The following is a 17,440-nucleotide window of genomic DNA, read 5'->3' as shown; positions in this document are numbered from 1 at the left end:
CAAAAAGTGACTGGTACAAATTTCCTTTTTTGGTAGAATGTTCAAGATGAAACATTCCTAAGGAAAGAATCTCTGCAAATAATTGACTGTCACTAGCAGTGTACCTGTCTAATTCAAGCAGGGTAGACTGCAGGTATGACCTGCAGTTTCCTACAATTGCTAGAATGGTTGCTTATTTTTAAAAAGGGTAGTTTTACGTGGTTGTTTTTCCCACTGAAAAGTGGCTTTGTGTATTCATCTTGCAATGGAAGCCCACATCGAACTTAGGTTTGTGAATCAGTCCAGTGCTTGTATGATCTAGAGCAGGCTTCCTCAACCTCGGCCTTCCAGCTGTTTTGGGACTACAACTCCCATGATCCCTAGCTAGCAGGACCAGTGGTCAGGGATGATGGGAATTTTAGTCTCAAAACATCTTGAGGGCCAAGGTTGAGGAACCGTGATCTAGAGAGCTGGTGTAGAGACTGAGCTATGAAGTTCATGGTTTGAATGTTACCTTTGCCATTGAACTCACTAGGTGGCCATAAGCAAGCCACTCTCCCTCAGTTGTCTCACCAGCAATATGTATGGTAATACTGATCTACCTTACAAAGTTGTAGTAAGGATAACAATTAAGATAATGCAATTGACTAAGTTTGAACATTTTAAAAATTATTATTTTTCTTGGGTTGCTGGAAATGGGATAGTAGTGTGGCTGCTAAACTGACTTTGAACTCCCTTTTAAGGGTTTGAATACTGATTGATTGCTGCCTTGAGGGGAATTGCACCATTCATGCGTTCTAGTCTGCTGCCCCATTTTATCCCATACTTACATATTGGATTCTGCTGACTTGTTTGTGTTACTTCATCAAAATAATAAAGTTTCTAGTTTGCAATCATCGGGTGTCTTCATGGTGATACTCTGCAAATTGGATGCAAAAGTGTTTATCTTAATTGGACATAAGCCACACAGTAAGAGAGTTACAATTTAAGAAAAATTAGTTGCATTTTATTGTATTGGTTTTTAGTAAGCTAAAGCCAGAGGTTTCCAATAATAGACAGATCTGCTGTCCTGGAGGAAGTTTGGATTGGGCAGAGATATCTTGACTTTGGTGACCTCCTCCAGCAATTAATACTCTGTTGCACCCACCCAAATGGAGGTAGTCAGTAGAAACTCCTGAAATCTGGTATTTGGGGGGATAGGCAGGGCTGAGCCACCACAGGATCTACTGGATCCTAAGCCAGACCTGCTGCTGTCATCTGATGACAATGGGCTTGATCCAAGCTTCTTCACTGTAGCAGCCTGGAAGCTGCACAACAAAGAGGCATTGCCCTTTCCACCATTAAGCCATGCTAATGTCAGCCGGGGGTCTGGATTGCAGCCTTAGGTAGGCCACATGAGACTAGAAACAAGAACGCTTGCCATCTTTTTGCCTTGCATAGATGAAGCACATGACAGCAATTGGCCATGTGTTGTGTGCTGTTGCAAACAAGCCTCTGACCACTAAAGAGAAGCTATTGCTTTCTATATGTTGTAGCCTATGCCATGAGATTCAAATGCTCTGTGCAGATTACATTTCACATCCGTAATTGTGTGCTGAATTCCTACAAAATTTGCAGCAGCAGTTGTTACTGTATTACGCTGTCTTTTCAGAGATGCTGAGTTGTCCTTTCCTCAAAAGAGGTCTTGTCATGATAGCTGCATGATACCCTCTCGGTTATAAAGAGACATATTTTACAGGACTACTTTCAAGGTGTCAGCAACTCAAAAGAACATCTTTGAAATGTGCCAATCAGTTTTTTAGAACAACAAAAAAAAGCAGTGCTTGAACTTTGGAGCTGAATTAAGAAAATATTAATATTAAACAGTGCTCTGATGCACCTAAAAACATAGTACAATACCTGGATCTGGAATGAAATTAATTCTAGCTTTTTATGTTTATATTATTCAGTACAATTATTCAACTTATCAAATGGATGATTTCAGAAGACTCATCTGTGTATTTATAGACCAACACCTATTAAAATAGTTGCCAAGGGAGAAATAATTTGATTATTTATTTATTTTTGCATACCACCTAAAAAGCAGCTGTTCTATATCATACTATTTTGTTTATGGTTTAGTGTCTTTAAGGTTAGTTTTAATGTATATAACATTTTTTTAAAAAATCAACATGGTTAATGCTGAAATAATAAAAGTTTGTTGCTCAAGTGCAGACAGGACATTAATATCTGTTTAATGAGGTTCACTGAGACCTAATCTTATGTAGCATGTTTGAAGTAATTTTTTGGAAGGTGTAATAATTTGAAACTGAGTGCTTTTAATTACTGAATCTAATATAATGCTTATATATTACACTAGATTGGTACAAAAGAAAAACAAGGAAGCAGGACACATTCATTAAAAGTAATTTTAAAATGGACTATTTTTTGTTGCTTTATGAAAACAAGTTTTATCGCAGCTGCAAGGTATTGAATCATTTTGATTACTCTGGTGCAGTTTGAGAATGTACAGTACAGTGGTACCTCGGTTTGCAACCGCAAGCCGTTCCGCGGAGCCAGTCGCTCCCCGAATCGGTCGCTCGCCGAAGGCACGCTTCTGCGCGTCCGCAAAATGCCGATAGAGCGCTTCTACACGCACGCTGTGCAGATCACTTCTGCGCATCCGAGCACCGTGGAATCCGGATGCAAACACTTCCAGGTCTGCGGTGGTCGGAAACTGAAGCGGTCACAAACGAAGGTGGTCACAAACCGAGGTTTGACTGTATATGTTCAAGGTTGCAACCGTATGTGCAGTTACACTGGAGTCACATTGAAAGTTTGGGTCTTCTGTATAAACAGACATATGATTGTACAGTTTTTGTACTTGTGATAGAGGTACCATACCAAGTATGTGTGACTGTTCAAGTGTGATTACTTTAGTAGTTTTGATGTATAGTTTCTGTATGTTTAAGTACAGAATGCTACATTTTTCGTCACTTGGCCTAAATACAAGAAAATCTTGAATAGTAGTAAGTTGTGAACCACTCTTGATCTTCAGATGAATGGCAGTATACAAATGTAATAAATAATACAAAGATGAATGAAAAAGATGATAATTTAAATTACTCTAAATGCTGTATTATTTATTTAATGGATAGCAATGCTAGTGACTATAGATTGTAGGTACCACTGAGTTTTCAGAGTAGGAGGTCTTATAATTTGAATGTATATGAATATTTGCATTTAGAGAAAATCAGTATTGATGTAGAGAAATAAATAGAAGCTGCCTGGTTTTGTTGGGGAAATGGGGATGAGCAGAAGAAGGGATGATAGAATTAAAACTGGTAGGCAGATGGTAGTGTTTTCAGCTGTATTAACTACTAGAGTAGATGAGTAGACTTCTTCTGTGAAGACTAATAATACTTTAGACAGGTTAGTTCAAACTTAACATGGGACTGACTAAGATATCTGATTGCAAAAGATAATGGGAGACTTTTAAGGTTTCTGGGAACAGGAGATGATTTAAATTGGCTAGAGAGGTAAATGTTGTGTTTTTACTTCAGTACCAGTAAGAGACAGATAGAGCATACCTGTTAAAATACTAGGGCATTGACTGGAATGGATAAAGCACTGCAAGAAGTAGAGTACTTATTACTCATCCTGCATGGATGAGTATTTGGGTCAGTCCAGCTTATGTGTTTCACTTTCTACTAAAATGGGTAAGGAGTTAACAGCCACATCATTTATACTCATTTATATGCAGTTAATTTAAAGCATCCTTTAGCTCTCTTTGTACAGATGTGAGAATAATACAGTAAATTGATCTAACTGCTTTTATGTTTCTGGCATTTTCCAGCTGGAATTCTTGAGAACTACTGTGACCTAGTTGCTGCTAAGTGGGTCCCCCCCCCAATGAACTGAACAGAAGCAAATAGATATGGAACTTATCTCCTGTGTATGGTGCAGAATGACTGCTGCAGCACCATATCATTTAGTTTACCTATCCATAAAAAAAATACATAATATATTTATGTGTTATATAGAATCAACTTTATCTGTACAGTAGAACCTCAACTTACCACCGCCCCTTGTTGTTGTTGTTCTTTAGTCGTTTAGTCATGTCCGACTCTTCGTGACCACCGCCCCTACTCGCTAACAATTCAACTCGCGACCGTGGCAAACCCGGAAGTAAATACCGGGTTTGCCGTGATTCATGCATGCGCAGAAGTGGCTTCTGCCATCTGCGCACATGCAGAAGCGGCTTCTGCCATCTACACATGCACAGAAGTGGCTGCCGCTGTCTGCACATGCACAGAATGGTGCTGCCGCCAAATGCGCACTTGCAGAACGGCGCTTCTACCAGCGACCCGGATTGACTCACGAACGGACCTCCGGAATGGATTCCGTACGTGAGTAGAGGTTCCACTGTATTATATTTGAATCTTCACTGTTAGCTCCCTACAGCAGTGGTTCCCAAACCCCTGACACCCCAACCACTTAAACATTGCCAAGGGTGGTCTTGTACTGCTTTTTCTGCTTGTTATTTAGCAATTGTAATGTGCTGTGCTAGAAGCTGAAGTTGCTGCCCTGGACCACCTGAATGAAGCTCACTGACTGCTCATCTGAGTGCCATAGTTTAGAAAATACCCTACAGTTAATAAGTAATGTTGGTATTGGGAGAGGCTCACACTGCAGTTGCGTAATACTTCCAAGTATATGTGCATTGGATTGAACACTTTACGTCTTTAGATGAATTCCTTGCAATGCCTTGTCTATGTTTTACTGGCAAGTAGGCCTTCCATGGGACTTTCAGATATAAGCGGACCAATAATTGCTGTTACAGATATTTAGCCCTGATGCATATATACAGCCAATCCTCCCTCACTTAAGTGGGGGTTAGGTTCCAAGCCCCCACACGCAAAAGGGAAAATTGTGTAAATGGGGAGCACCCTCTGAGAAGACTATAAGCACCAGTTTTTTCCCCTACTGTACAGCTCTCTCCAATCCAGACCAAAATATCTAGAGTTGAAGCCCGGGGGGGGGGGGGGAGGCTGGAGGATGTGCAAAAAAGTGGCTGTGTATGTTGTTGCGCTACTCGTGCATCAGCTGTTAGGCAGGGAGGCTCAGCAGCCTAAATAAAGCCCCACTGCGCCTCTCATCTCTTTGGGACTGCCTCCAACCTCACTGATGTCCTCTTTGGACGTCCTCATGAGCCAAGAGGCCTCTCCAGCTCTTTCCTGGTACTACTCTATTTATTTTCCAGTGCCGTGCATATAAGCAGTTGCGTGCGAGTGATCGTGCCTAAGTGTGGGGATGCCTGTATTTCAACTCATGACGCTGCTTGAGAAAGTTGCTTATTTGTATCCCTTTGTATTCTTTGCCTTCAGTATAATTTTATTTAGCCTGAAACCTTCCCAGTACCTTTCAAAGCACTTCTTAGTGTGTTAAAGAGGAAAAATGAAAGATTTCTTCTGTACAGTTCGTGGGTTACTGTGACACAGAATCTGGTTATGGAGTAAGTAAAAATTGGTGATGTAAGGGAAGGCCATGCAGCTCTGGTGCTCTTCTCAGAACAGGAATACAGTAATGATGTCATCTGCTGGAGTGCCAGAGACATTAAGGGGCGTTCCTTGCTTTGGCAAGTGAATGAGATTGTAATGGGTCTAGGAATTTTGTGACATTTGTCTGGAGGTAGTTTGAGAATGAGGGAAATAATCAGAGACAGCTTACTACTTTCTTTTTCTTTGATAGGGTTCATACTTCACACCAGTAATTTAAATGACAATGCTTCTTTGCAAGATAGTCTCATTTCTAATTAAAAATTAAAGGTTGCATTTCAGCTAGTAGAATCTGTTATGTTTGGGGCTAGGCATAATGAGCTCCTGAACTTCAAAATTTACCCTTGCTCTGCTGTCTGAGATAGATATTTTGATGAATGCATACTTGTCTGAGAGACAGAGTAAGATATAAAAAGCAGAAAAGGTGTGTGTATGTAACGTACATACATTATTGTAAAATTTTAAAAATGAATTCTATATTACATTTGTCCCAAGACTGAAATAGCTCAAGACTGCTGGCTTAAGCCCTGTTGGTGTGGGCTTTTGACTACCAAAATATGAGAATTCTCGGCATTTGGAGATTTACTAGCTTTCTTTTAGATAAATTCATTTTCCAGGTTACTGGTTGTATAGATTGATCTTGTTTAATATATAGCACTTACCACTCTTGCCCATTTAACATTTCCATATGTTAACCATGTTTTAATGGAAAGGACACATAGAGGACTTGCTCAGTGGCTGCCCACAATGATGAAACTGTTTCCCTGGCATTTCACCAAAGCCAATGTCTGTAGATTTTTTAAACAGCAGAATATATTTTCTAGTGGGCTGGAACTAAGGAAATAGGAAGCTATGTACTTAAAATTACTGCCTGTTTTGTTTTATGTGTTCAGCTGCCTATCTGTATAAGCATATTAGTTGTCTTGTGCTTTTAGGATTTGGGTGACATACACAATCGTTTAGCATTTAGGAGAAAATGCTTCCCCATTGTTTATCTTTTTTCAAAAGGCTATAACTGATATATGCCTTATGCTGTTGAAGTGATTTTAATTTAAGGCATCTAAAAGCAATAATTGTCAACTGTCCTCTAACACAGGCTCTGGTTATTTGTAAAATAAGATATATTGAAGAGCTTTGTTTTCACAGTCCTATTGGTGGGGTAAAGAACATAAGATGCATCATTCTTGCTCAATGTAGTAAGTTAGCACAGTGCTGAGGAACATAAATAATGCTCTTGATACAAACATATGGTTGAGGTTTCTAGCAGAAATAGGTCAGCCGTAAGCTCCACATAACCAACACTGTCCCTGCTAAACGAAAAACAATTTCCTCTAGTTATATATGCCCTCCTATTTATTAATGCAGATTTTGAGCGCGGATTGCAAGTAACAAGATTTTAATTTTTTTCATGCTCTACTCAGCTTGAAAACTCTAATGTGCTGAAAATGTTAAGTTGTTGTTAAAAACCCCCTGAAAATTGTGTCTGGTGAACTTTCACTAGATTTCACAGCTCTACCCGTTCAGTTTTTTTTTTTTAAGTGTGATGTAACCTTTCTACAGAACTGAACATTAATTTTTTTTCAATCTAGACGGTTATAGACTTCACTTGCGCTAAAAGTGATGGAGCCAACAATTTCATTAACTAAAGATTCAAGTAGGGCTTCTTAATAAGAACATACCATCTGTTGTTTAAGCCCTGTTTGGGCATGTTAGGTTGTTCTTCCATCTTTGTCATGAGATTAGGAGTAGGTTATGGGTTCAAATGGTCCTCACCATAACTCCTCCCCCACTTCCAGAAACTGGTATCCCAACTGGCAGAGCCTATGGGTATTTTAACACATGTTCTCCTTATCCAGGATAATGAATCTTGGTGATGAGTGAGACTGGGATAACACCTGAACAGGCTCTTTGTTTCCTTCTCCTGCTGTTGCCTTTTGCTGTACTACTCCAAAACAAGCTCCATTGTCTCATCTGTCTCCCTTTCTTTCTTTAAAACCTATTTCTTCAACAGCACTTCAGCAGGTACCTTCAGTAGCAGGTATTTCCTGAACATTATCTCTTCTATACCTCCTGCCATTAGCTCTCTCACTTTAATTTGCTGTGCTTAGTAGTTAAAATTAACATTTCTACTTTTTCAATATGTGGTAAAAAAGTGCATTTCTACTTGAGCCCCTTAAACACATTTCTGACCCTTTACTTAATTTCATATGCACCACCAGTTACATGGTGCATGGTTTTCCAGCCCTTGTTTCGCTTATTCATTTCTATTCGTCCCTGCTGCCATAGGGACAAGTAGGCCTGGATTAAACATAGGGCTGAAATATGGAGGCAGCAGGTTTGCACATGTGTTGCTTTCCTTCACCTGGTTAAAGCAATATTGATGCTGAGGGGTGTGTGTGTGTGTGAGAGAGAGAGAGAGAAGCATATGTTCAGGCTGCACATTGTGCTAAACAAAATGCAGCACATATAACTATTGTTGTGGTAGGGCATTTTGTCATTCGTATCTTGCCCAGCACAGCTGCTTTTCACTCCCAAGTTGGTAGGAAATTGCAAAATAGTCATTTAGTGACCCACCACAGCAGCTTCTTCCTGTTTCACAGAAGAGTGTGTGTGTGTATTTAGGCAGGCAGAAGTAAAAACTTTACATTACACATGTAAAAGATCACATAGAGATCATTACAAAAAAAAAAAGCTTCACAGCACTATTAGAGGCACTTTTAAAAGGAAAGGGCTGATTCTGAGAAGTAAAACCTTTTTGCTTCTTACATTACTGGGGTCAGGGAAGGGTCTGCAAAGCTGATATTTTTAAATTATTATTCTTTTTCTTAGTTGCAGGCATGGATGGAGGTGCCCTGGCTGAAGCTAGTCTTACAGACTCCTACTTCAGCACCAGCTTCATCGGAGTTAATGGGTTTGGAAGTCCTGCTGAAGCAAAGTATCCTATGATGCAGGTAATATTTCATTTGGTAAGCAGCTAGGTTAAAATGTACCAAGGATTAAAAATATTTCTACAGGAAATAAGTTTACTTCTAGCAGTTTTCTGCTAATTTTAGATTACTCTGGGTTGCTGTATTTTATTACTTCACATAGAGCAGCAGTAAATCAACTCTTCCAACCAATCTAGGAATCAACAGTGTTTTTAGGAGCCCATTGCAGATGTTGAGTTCACAGAATATCTTCCCTCCTATCCCTTACTGCAGGTAAGAGGCAGTGGCTCCAATAGGAGATCCTATGTGAATTTCATCATGGAATCTCCTTCATTTAGGAAATGGGAGACGTACAGAGTCCAATGAGGAATTCTCAAGCCAGATACTGGTTTATGATCGCTCTGTATGCAGAGGGTTGGGAAAGGACACATAGTAATTGAAAAAGGCATTGGTAGGTTGGTTACTTTTGGGGACTTTTTTATTTGTTTCCCAGAGTGCAAATGATGATGCACCACCTGTATACACACACTTTCCATCTGGTTCAGTCTGGGCTTTTTTCTGCCCTTCAGCAGCTCTGCAAAAGTGCTAGTTCTGTAACTTAGTAGTACATCCCTCTCACAAAGACATCGTCTTGTTGTCTGGTGGTACATAGGGATAATAAGTGCTGTAAGTTTGACAGTCTGCTGTATAGTGGTTAGAGATAAGTTTCTGGAAGAATTTTTTGTGTAATCATATAGGCACCATCTGGTTTGAGTCCTTACAGCTTTGGATAGTTTTGTTTTTTTGAAGGGAGTTGGCACTTAACTTGGCTCCCACTGCTTCTAGCTATACCCATCCATTCTAACATATTGCAAACACTGGAGAGGCAGCAAGAGATGGAGTGCAAGGGTTTATCCAGATCAACAGTTTTAAATTTCAATTTGCTACTTATTTGTGGTGGGGGAAGGCACAGTTCATGTTGCATCTCAGAATCTATCAGTATTCAAATTCTTGCTTTTATAAATGTGTGAGCATGTGCATAATCTTGTAAGGAATTAAACAGTGGGGAGCTTGGGTGTGTTTGGTCTGGACCAGGGGTCCCCAAACTATGGCCCGGGGGCCGGATGCGGCCCAATTGGCCTCCCAATCCGGCCCGCGACGACCCCCACCACTCGTCGCCACCGCCCGCTCTTACGGCACGCAGCGTGGCGGCGCTCTTCCAGGTCGGAAAAAAGCGCCGAAAATCCTTTGTGCGCATGCGTATGGGCCTCTCCCGACCCAGAAGAGGTCATTTCTGGTGCACTTCCGGGTTGGGGGAGGCCCATACGCATGCGCACAAATGATTTCCGGCGCTTTTCCCGACCTGGAAGTGCGCTGCCGCGCCAGTAAGCGCCCGTGCGCATGCGCATGGGTGCGCACTCCCCCGTCCGCTGGCCCGCACGGGCGCGCACTCCCCCGCCCTCCGGCCCGCCGCGCGATCGGCGCGGTGGGAACCGGCCCAAAGCCCGGTAAGTCTGGGGACCCCTGGTCTGGACTAAAGCCCTTTGTTGTCTCATTTTCTGTATATTCTCCTTTTCTTGTATATAACACCCACCCACCCCACACACTCCAACTAAGAATTTATGGCATTGCACCCATCCTTCAGGCAGCTTGTTAACCTTACCTTTTTAAAATAATAATAATAATAAATTTATACCCCGCCCATCTGGCCGGGTTCCCCTAGCCACTCTGGGCGGCTTCCAACAAAATATTAAAATACAGAAATCCATCAAACATTAAAATCTTCCCTAAAAATATTAAATCTGGCTTTTAGTTCTCCCGGTTCCTATCATAGAATTGTAAAGGAACCCTGAGGGTCATCTAGTCCATCCCACAACAATGCAGGCATCAACATCCAGGACAGATGACCATCCAACCTCTGCTTAAAAACCTCTAAGGAAGGAGAGTCTACAATCTCTCGAGAGAGCCCCTTCCACTGTTGAACAGCTCTTACTGTCTGAAACTTCTTCCTGACGTTTAGTCGGAATCTCCTTTCTTGTAACTTGAATCCATTGGTTCAGATCCTACCCTCCAGTGCAGGAGAAAAGAAGCTTGCTCCATCATCCACATGACAGCCCTTTATATTTGAAGATAGCTATCATATCTCCTCTCAGCCTCCTCTTTTCCAGGCTAAATATACCCAGCTCCCTCAAAAATTCTTCATAAGGATTGGTTTCCAGACCTTTGATCATCTGGATTGCCCTCCTGCGCACCCGTTCCTGCTTGTCAATATTCTTCTTAAATTGAAGTGCCCAGAATTGGACGCAGTATTCCAGGTGTGGTCTGATCAAGGCAGAATAGAGTGGTACTATTACTTCCCTTGACTTGGACACTATACTTCTGTTTTTTGCAGCCTAGAATAGCATTAGTTTTCCATCCACACATCCTATTTTCAGCAAATAAGATCATGTGGGTTTGAAGGTGCAATTGTGCATTTCCAGTGTTTATCCCTGAAAACTTGTAAAAAAAACAAACACACACACACACCCCGGGCAAAAAGCCTTCAGTTCCAGAGGCAGGATGCACATGTGTTCAGGAAACGCAGAAAGACTTGTTAAAGGACAGTGACAGTTAAAAATGAAAAGAAAAATGATGACTGCCAGTGCGGACATACCCTAAAGAAGAGGACATGAAATCCTCTGAAAGAGAGGTAAATACAGTTGCATTGAGGATTTAGAATAGGGAGTCAGTTGAAAAAAAGGACACAGAAGGATATACTGCATCAAGTAAAAACACCACGAGGTGGAATTTGATGTTACAAAACTGGTACCCTACTACATCCCGAGGCTAAGCTAAATCATCTTGGATCATCCATTTAACTAAAGCCATGTTTCTTCCTCTCATCACATCACTGCTTCCCTCTGCTAATATAAGGAGAAAAGTAGGTTGTTAAGTTGCTGACACAAAGATTCCCAATATGACTTTGGTTTATCCATATAGCTTTTTGCCTTGTTATTCAGACAGATTTGTCCTTTACCAGCAGAGACTCACAGCTTTTTAACAGACCTGTGATAAAGTCTCTAGGGTGTACTATGTCACTAGCTCTGACGTTGGTTCATAGATCTACCCAGTAACATCAGTGAGGTTGCAGATTCACCATTGGTCTGATCTCTAAGACAAATTTATGCTGATTGGCTAATTACTTCATGCTTTCTTGCTTGTTGCTACTTAGTAGATCTGCTTTGCATTAAGGGCAAATGTTTTGTGTTTTGTGTACTTTTGTCTTAATTTCATGTTTCTGTGCAGACTGAACTTTCAGAATAATTTTATTTAGATTTGAATGCTTAATAATACTGAATAGGAGAAATTATTACTTTTTCCTCTACGAAAGAGTAAATACCAGAAAGGTTTTCATCCTTGAAATAATTTGATCTTTCATATGACATCTCATTTTCACATGACATATCTCATGTCTCTAGTGTGGCCTGTTCTGTAACATGCCTTTTTCTATGGTCACCTAATGACTGCTGATGGTGTCTGCATTTCAAATAATATTCTGATTTTATGGAATAGCAGCCTGGCCCTATTGCATAAGAAGGCACTTTCAGACTCTTGAGTCTGCATGCAAGGTGGGGTGGGCAGGATGAGGAAGCATCGTGTAGTAGTAGTAGTTGTAACATCATCATCATCATTATCACTCACCCTGTATCCTAAGGTACCAGGGCAGATGTCAAGAAATGTTTGATATTTTGGAATGTGTGTAAACTTCTGCAAGAAAAGTAGTTGGTTAAACATATATTTGCTGAAACCACCCTGATTCTTTTTCACAAGGATTGTTCTTCTCTATGAGTAATAATTCTACTTTAATGCTTTCTATCAATTTACCTAGAATTTAAGCTCACTGTCCTGAAATGTGTTGGCTTCTTCTGTCTGTTTTTTTAGCCGCTTTATGATGGCCATTTCCCAGTCCTCCAGTTAAGAAGGTTGATTTTCCTGCCACATTGTGAACTTTTCTTAGGATATCAGCAATGTTCACATAGATGAGTCCTTGAGCAGTAGGGTGTATGAACATTAGAAGAGTGAGCTGGATCAGGCCCAGCAGCCCATCTAGTCCAGCATCCTGTTCTCACAGGGGCCAAGTGGATGCCTGTGGAAAGTCTGAAAGCTGGACCTGAGGAGAACAACACTCCCCCACTTGTGATTTTCAGCAACTGACATTCAGAGGCATAATGCCTCCAACAGTGGAGATTGAACCTAGTCATCGGCTAGAAACTGTTGATATCCTTATGCTTCATGAATGCTGTCTGGTGATGCATTTAGTATTTGTCAGTTAGCTGTAGAACTTCACCTCTGTTTGATTCAATTCTTCAGAGGTCAGCCCTGAAAAGGCATGGGTATCAGTCAAGCATTTTCAGCAGTGAAGGCTGATGCAAAGAATTAAGCTTTTCTGCAGTCTCCCTGTTCTCCCTTAGCTTCTGTTTTGTCATCTAACAATCCAACTAGCTCCCTGGCTGTCTTAAATGTTACAGCAAGCCTTCCAAAGTAAAGGAAGAATTGTTTGGGTCTTCCTTTATTTACATTGCCTGCAAGGATAATCTATATTGTAATCTATAAACTGTGTGAATTAACTGATTTTCACTTGCTGGTTATTTTGAATGTTTTTAGGTAATTGGGGAGGGGGAAACACATGTATATTGAAGTCCCATTGACCACTGAAACTCTGATTCAACACTGCACCTGTGGATTATACCAGTCATTTTCTACATATTTTTAAGCCTTTTAGAGCCAAAGAAACAACTTGCTTTTTCTTAAAAAGAGCTGCATTGCTTTATCAACATAGAATTGCAGAATAAACATACCTCTGTTCAAGGAGAAATTGAACTTGAGAAATTGCTAATTGTTACTTTTCTGGTTCTGTGTTGATTGGATAAAACTGTTAAACTTAATGAGAGCTATATTTGTAGAAAGCTGTTTTAGAGAAAATAGGTAAAGGTAAAGGGACCCCTGACCATTAGGTCCAGTCGTGACCAACTCTGGGGTTGCGGCGCTCATCTCGCTTTATTGGCCGAGGGAGCCGGCGTTACAGCTTCCAGGTCATGTGGCCAGCATGACAAGGCCGCTTCTGGCAAAGCAGCGCAGCGCACAGAAACGGCGTTTACCTTCCTGCCAGAGCAGTACATATTTATCTACTTGCACTTGACATGCTTTCGAACTGCTAGGTTGGCAGGAGCTGGGACCGAGCAACGGGAACTCACCCCATCGTGGGGATTCAAACCGCTGACCTTCCGATCGTCAAGCCCTAGGCTCAGTGGTTTAATCCACAGTGCCACCCGCGTCCCCTTAATAATAATACCCCTTAAATGTTGGATCTTACATTTTGCCTATAACGTCTGAATGATACGCATTTTTTGAAGTTTTATTGTCTTTAGCCTGAAATTTAAATAGGCCATTGTGACCTATTTGGAGCCATAGCAACAGTGTGTTGCATCCTGAATCATACAAATTCAGAAGGATCAACATGGAACTGAGCGGTGTCTGTATGGAAGTTAAGAAAAGGGTTTGTGGTTTAGTTTTTTGATCCAGATTTTTTTTACAGTATATGCTGACTAGTGGTGAACACTCTTGTCTTTTTCTCTGTTAGTCCCAAATAGTTCTAACTCTCTTAAAGTCAAGATCTGCTTTCATTAGGATTCTAGGCCCCATTTTTCAACTCTGTTTTGATAAGGGAGTGCCCTTGGCTCAACTTGGCTTAATAGAAAGTAGCACATACCACTAACACAATTTTAGGAATCTCACTTAGCCTTCTGTTGAACCTGTCTTCTTTTTATCTGGGTACAAGCAACCCCTGATTTTTGTGGGGGTTGCATTCTGAGTCATCACGCCCGACTGTGTAGCCCGCATAAGCCTGCTCGGCCTCTTCCACCCCCACCTCCACTTCACCCCCTTTCCCAGCCACTTCCAGGTTACTGTGATGCTTGCATGTGTGGTCGCGCACATATTGAACACTTGTATATCAGTCGTTGCCTGTACTTGTAATGGATTCAGGGAAGTTTAGGATACATATTTGTCTACTGATACATGGGATTTGTTTAGGCCAGTGGTTTAGATCCCTTCATAAAATGTTTCATTTCCCCCCTCCTATTATAAAATAATGCAGTAAATTGAGTCCTGATAAATGGTAGAAAACTTTCATGTTTACTCTGTAGTCTTCTTGGCCTTATTTACATGTAAATAAGCGACTAATGAGGCTTAGATAATTTTCTGGCTTTATGATAGTAGATTCTCTAAATCTCATTAAATTCTGTAAAGGTGCATGGGGCTAGGGGAGCCATTTACTACTTTTGGAATTGCAGGTTTTTTAAAAATACATGTCTGTTCAAAAAGTTATGCGGTGCTTTAAATAGGGAGTCTTCACATTTTGAGGGCACCTTTAGTTCTTGAAATACAGGTATACTGAAAATGGATGTGGTGAATTCTGACAAGTTTTGTCTTTGATATGTTAACAAATTTAAATGCTTGGACTGAAATCTTTATCTCACTTGTGTTAAACCGGGTTGTGCTGATAAACCTGTAAAATGCATGTTTGATAAAAAAACATGGATCTTTACCTGGCATGGGGACAAAATTCTGTGACTATTGAAAAACTTATATCCCAACACCTTCAGGTTTTTTATATTAAGAAAATTAGATAGATAGGCCTGCTAATGACAAGTTTATCAGGCAGCTTTCACCAATAAGCATTTTGTGTGTGTGTGTGTGTGTGTGAGAGAGAGAGAGAGAGAGGAAGAGGAAGAGGAAGAGGAAGAGGAAGCAATTTTCACTGATTCCTCCTTCTCCCTGTGACCCCTGAAAAATCTCTTCAGTAAATTAGGGGATCCTCCAGAATCGGAAGCAAGAATTAGCAAAACTCTCCCCTGCTCCAACACGACCTTCTCTTAGTTTAGAGTCACATCTGTGGAACGGAAACTCTGGATCCAACTCGATGTTTACATAATGTTCTTGGCTAAATGAAAATCAGTGTTTACTTGGTATGACTTTATATTAAATGTTTTAACCAGTAATTAAATGCTTCCTATAGCTTTTTATTTGGACACACCAATTTGTGGAGTCACAGAAAGCTAACACTTTGATTAGCATTATATTGTAACCATATATTTATTCATCCATTTTCAGTGTATGGGCTAAAACTGCACATGATCCCTACTGTTGCATTCACCATGCAATTTTTCTTTTTCTTTTTCTGCAGAGGATGACAAATAGCAGCAGTTCCCCTAGCCTTCTTAATGACAGTGCCAAGCCCTATGCAGGCCACGGTAAGAAGTTGACTTTCTTAACAAAAAATTTCGGATTTAACAATATGTTTATGTTAATAGTTAACAATATTTATTTTAAGCTATTTTTATGGGGGCAAAGCTTTCAATCTTTAATGTGGTTGCAATATCTTTAGTTGTACTTCTTTTCCATATGGGAGTCACTTATAAGTAAACAAGGAAGATTTTAATGGATGTGCACATTTATTTTGGGAGCTTAAGATTGCAGAGGACATAACCATAATTTATTATTTATACCCCGCCCATCTGGCTGGGTTTCCCCAGCCACTCTGGGCAGCTTCCAGCCGAATATTAAAAACAATACAGCATCAAACATTAAAAACTTCCCTAAACAGGGCCACCTTCAGCTGTCTTTTAATAGTAAAATAGTTGCTTTTTGCCTTGACATCTGCTGGGAGGGCCTTCCACAGGGCAGGCGCCAGTACCGAGAAGGCCCTCTGCCCAGTTCCCTGTAACCTCACTTCTTGCAGCAGTATCTGGTAGTTGATAAACTTCAACTTAAAGCACACACAACTGTGAATCAATTAACATATGCCAATGCTAAGTTAACTTCTGATTTCAATAGGACTTAAATGCTGATATTGATAAAACATAGCCTCTATACAAGTAATCTACTAAACTAGCTCTCTTATTTCAAAGTCCAAAGAAATTGATAAGCATCACAGTTTTACAGGGCATAGTGATTGGTTGTTAACAGAGGGGGAAAGTTAATTCCACTGAACATGCACAATTCCTTAGGCACATGCCAAAATATTTTCTGATACTAACAATGTTGTTATATGTATTTTTGAATATACTATTATTTTACATCTCTGTGCGTTTTGTAACCTTTTCCCCCCAGATTCTCTTACTTCACCTGGTTCATCCTTGTTCAACGACTTTGCTGCCCTCAGCTTATCTCAGAGGAGAAAAGTAGGTATTGCCAGAGTTTCTAGATAACAAAAGAACCACTTGCTTTATTACATACAGCCACTGATAGCTTACAGAGTAGTATTGAATATATATACAGAATGGCCATATGTAATGCTCATTTCTGGGCATGCATTTCAGTTCATTTACACAATTGCTTGTAATTGTTCAGATCAGTGCACTCTAACTTGATCCTCTGCCCCTCACAATACAAGCAATGTCTTTCCACAATGTTCTATTCAGTGCAGTTTTTTCTAGAAAAAGAGGTGTTGGAACCTTGTTCTCTTATAATGGCAATGGCACGATCCTAAGAAGTACCGGAACTGAGTTCCGGCTGACTAAAAGTCTTGGTTCTGTTGCAACTTGTGGTAAAGGTATCTAGCAACTTTTATTCTAAACAACTCTTGATAAATCCACTGTTTAAGGAGAAAACTTCCTTCAGTAGTCACATTGCATAGAGCCATGAAAAATCTGTAAGCCATAGGAGTAGCTTTTACTCTACCCCTGCAGAAAATTGTGATCATTAAACACCCCCCAAATTATCAGAAAGGGAAAGCAGTCACTTTCCCTTTCTTGAACATTCTGGGGGTTTCTGTTGTAAAAGTTTTCAAGATTAGTTAGCTTTTCCTTGCTTGTGAAAATTGCAATAAGAAACCAACATTTACAATTTAATATTATGCCATGTCCTTTTTATTGCTTTCCCAAGTTAACAAACTTTTATGTGCCACTTCGTTAAATGAATGCTGTTCTTTGTTGATATCAAAGACTTCTGATCTCAAGACTTCACACTACAAAAAAA

At 40.3% G+C, this 17,440-nt stretch overlaps 1 protein-coding gene across 3 annotated transcripts in view; it reads left to right on the top strand.

The window, feature by feature from the left end:
- Positions 1-17,440, top strand: part of PAN3 (poly(A) specific ribonuclease subunit PAN3) — a 58,099-nt gene that overhangs the window by 2,674 nt on the left and 37,985 nt on the right. For all 3 annotated transcript variants that reach the window (XR_009557504.2, XM_035114556.3, XM_035114555.3), the window contains exons 2-4: positions 8,346-8,467; positions 15,648-15,714; positions 16,574-16,644. Coding sequence is in view for 2 of the 3 variants with exons in the window: in XM_035114556.3 (XP_034970447.2) it covers positions 8,346-8,467; positions 15,648-15,714; positions 16,574-16,644 (260 nt within the window). In the remaining variant the exon portion in view is untranslated. The remainder of the gene's footprint in view (positions 1-8,345; positions 8,468-15,647; positions 15,715-16,573; positions 16,645-17,440) is intronic.

Source organism: Zootoca vivipara, chromosome 4 (genome assembly GCF_965207765.1).
Source record: "Zootoca vivipara chromosome 4, rZooViv2.hap1.1, whole genome shotgun sequence".
In the NCBI taxonomy this organism is placed as follows: Eukaryota; Metazoa; Chordata; class Lepidosauria; order Squamata; family Lacertidae; genus Zootoca; species Zootoca vivipara.
This window is presented reverse-complemented; position numbering and strand designations above follow the sequence as displayed.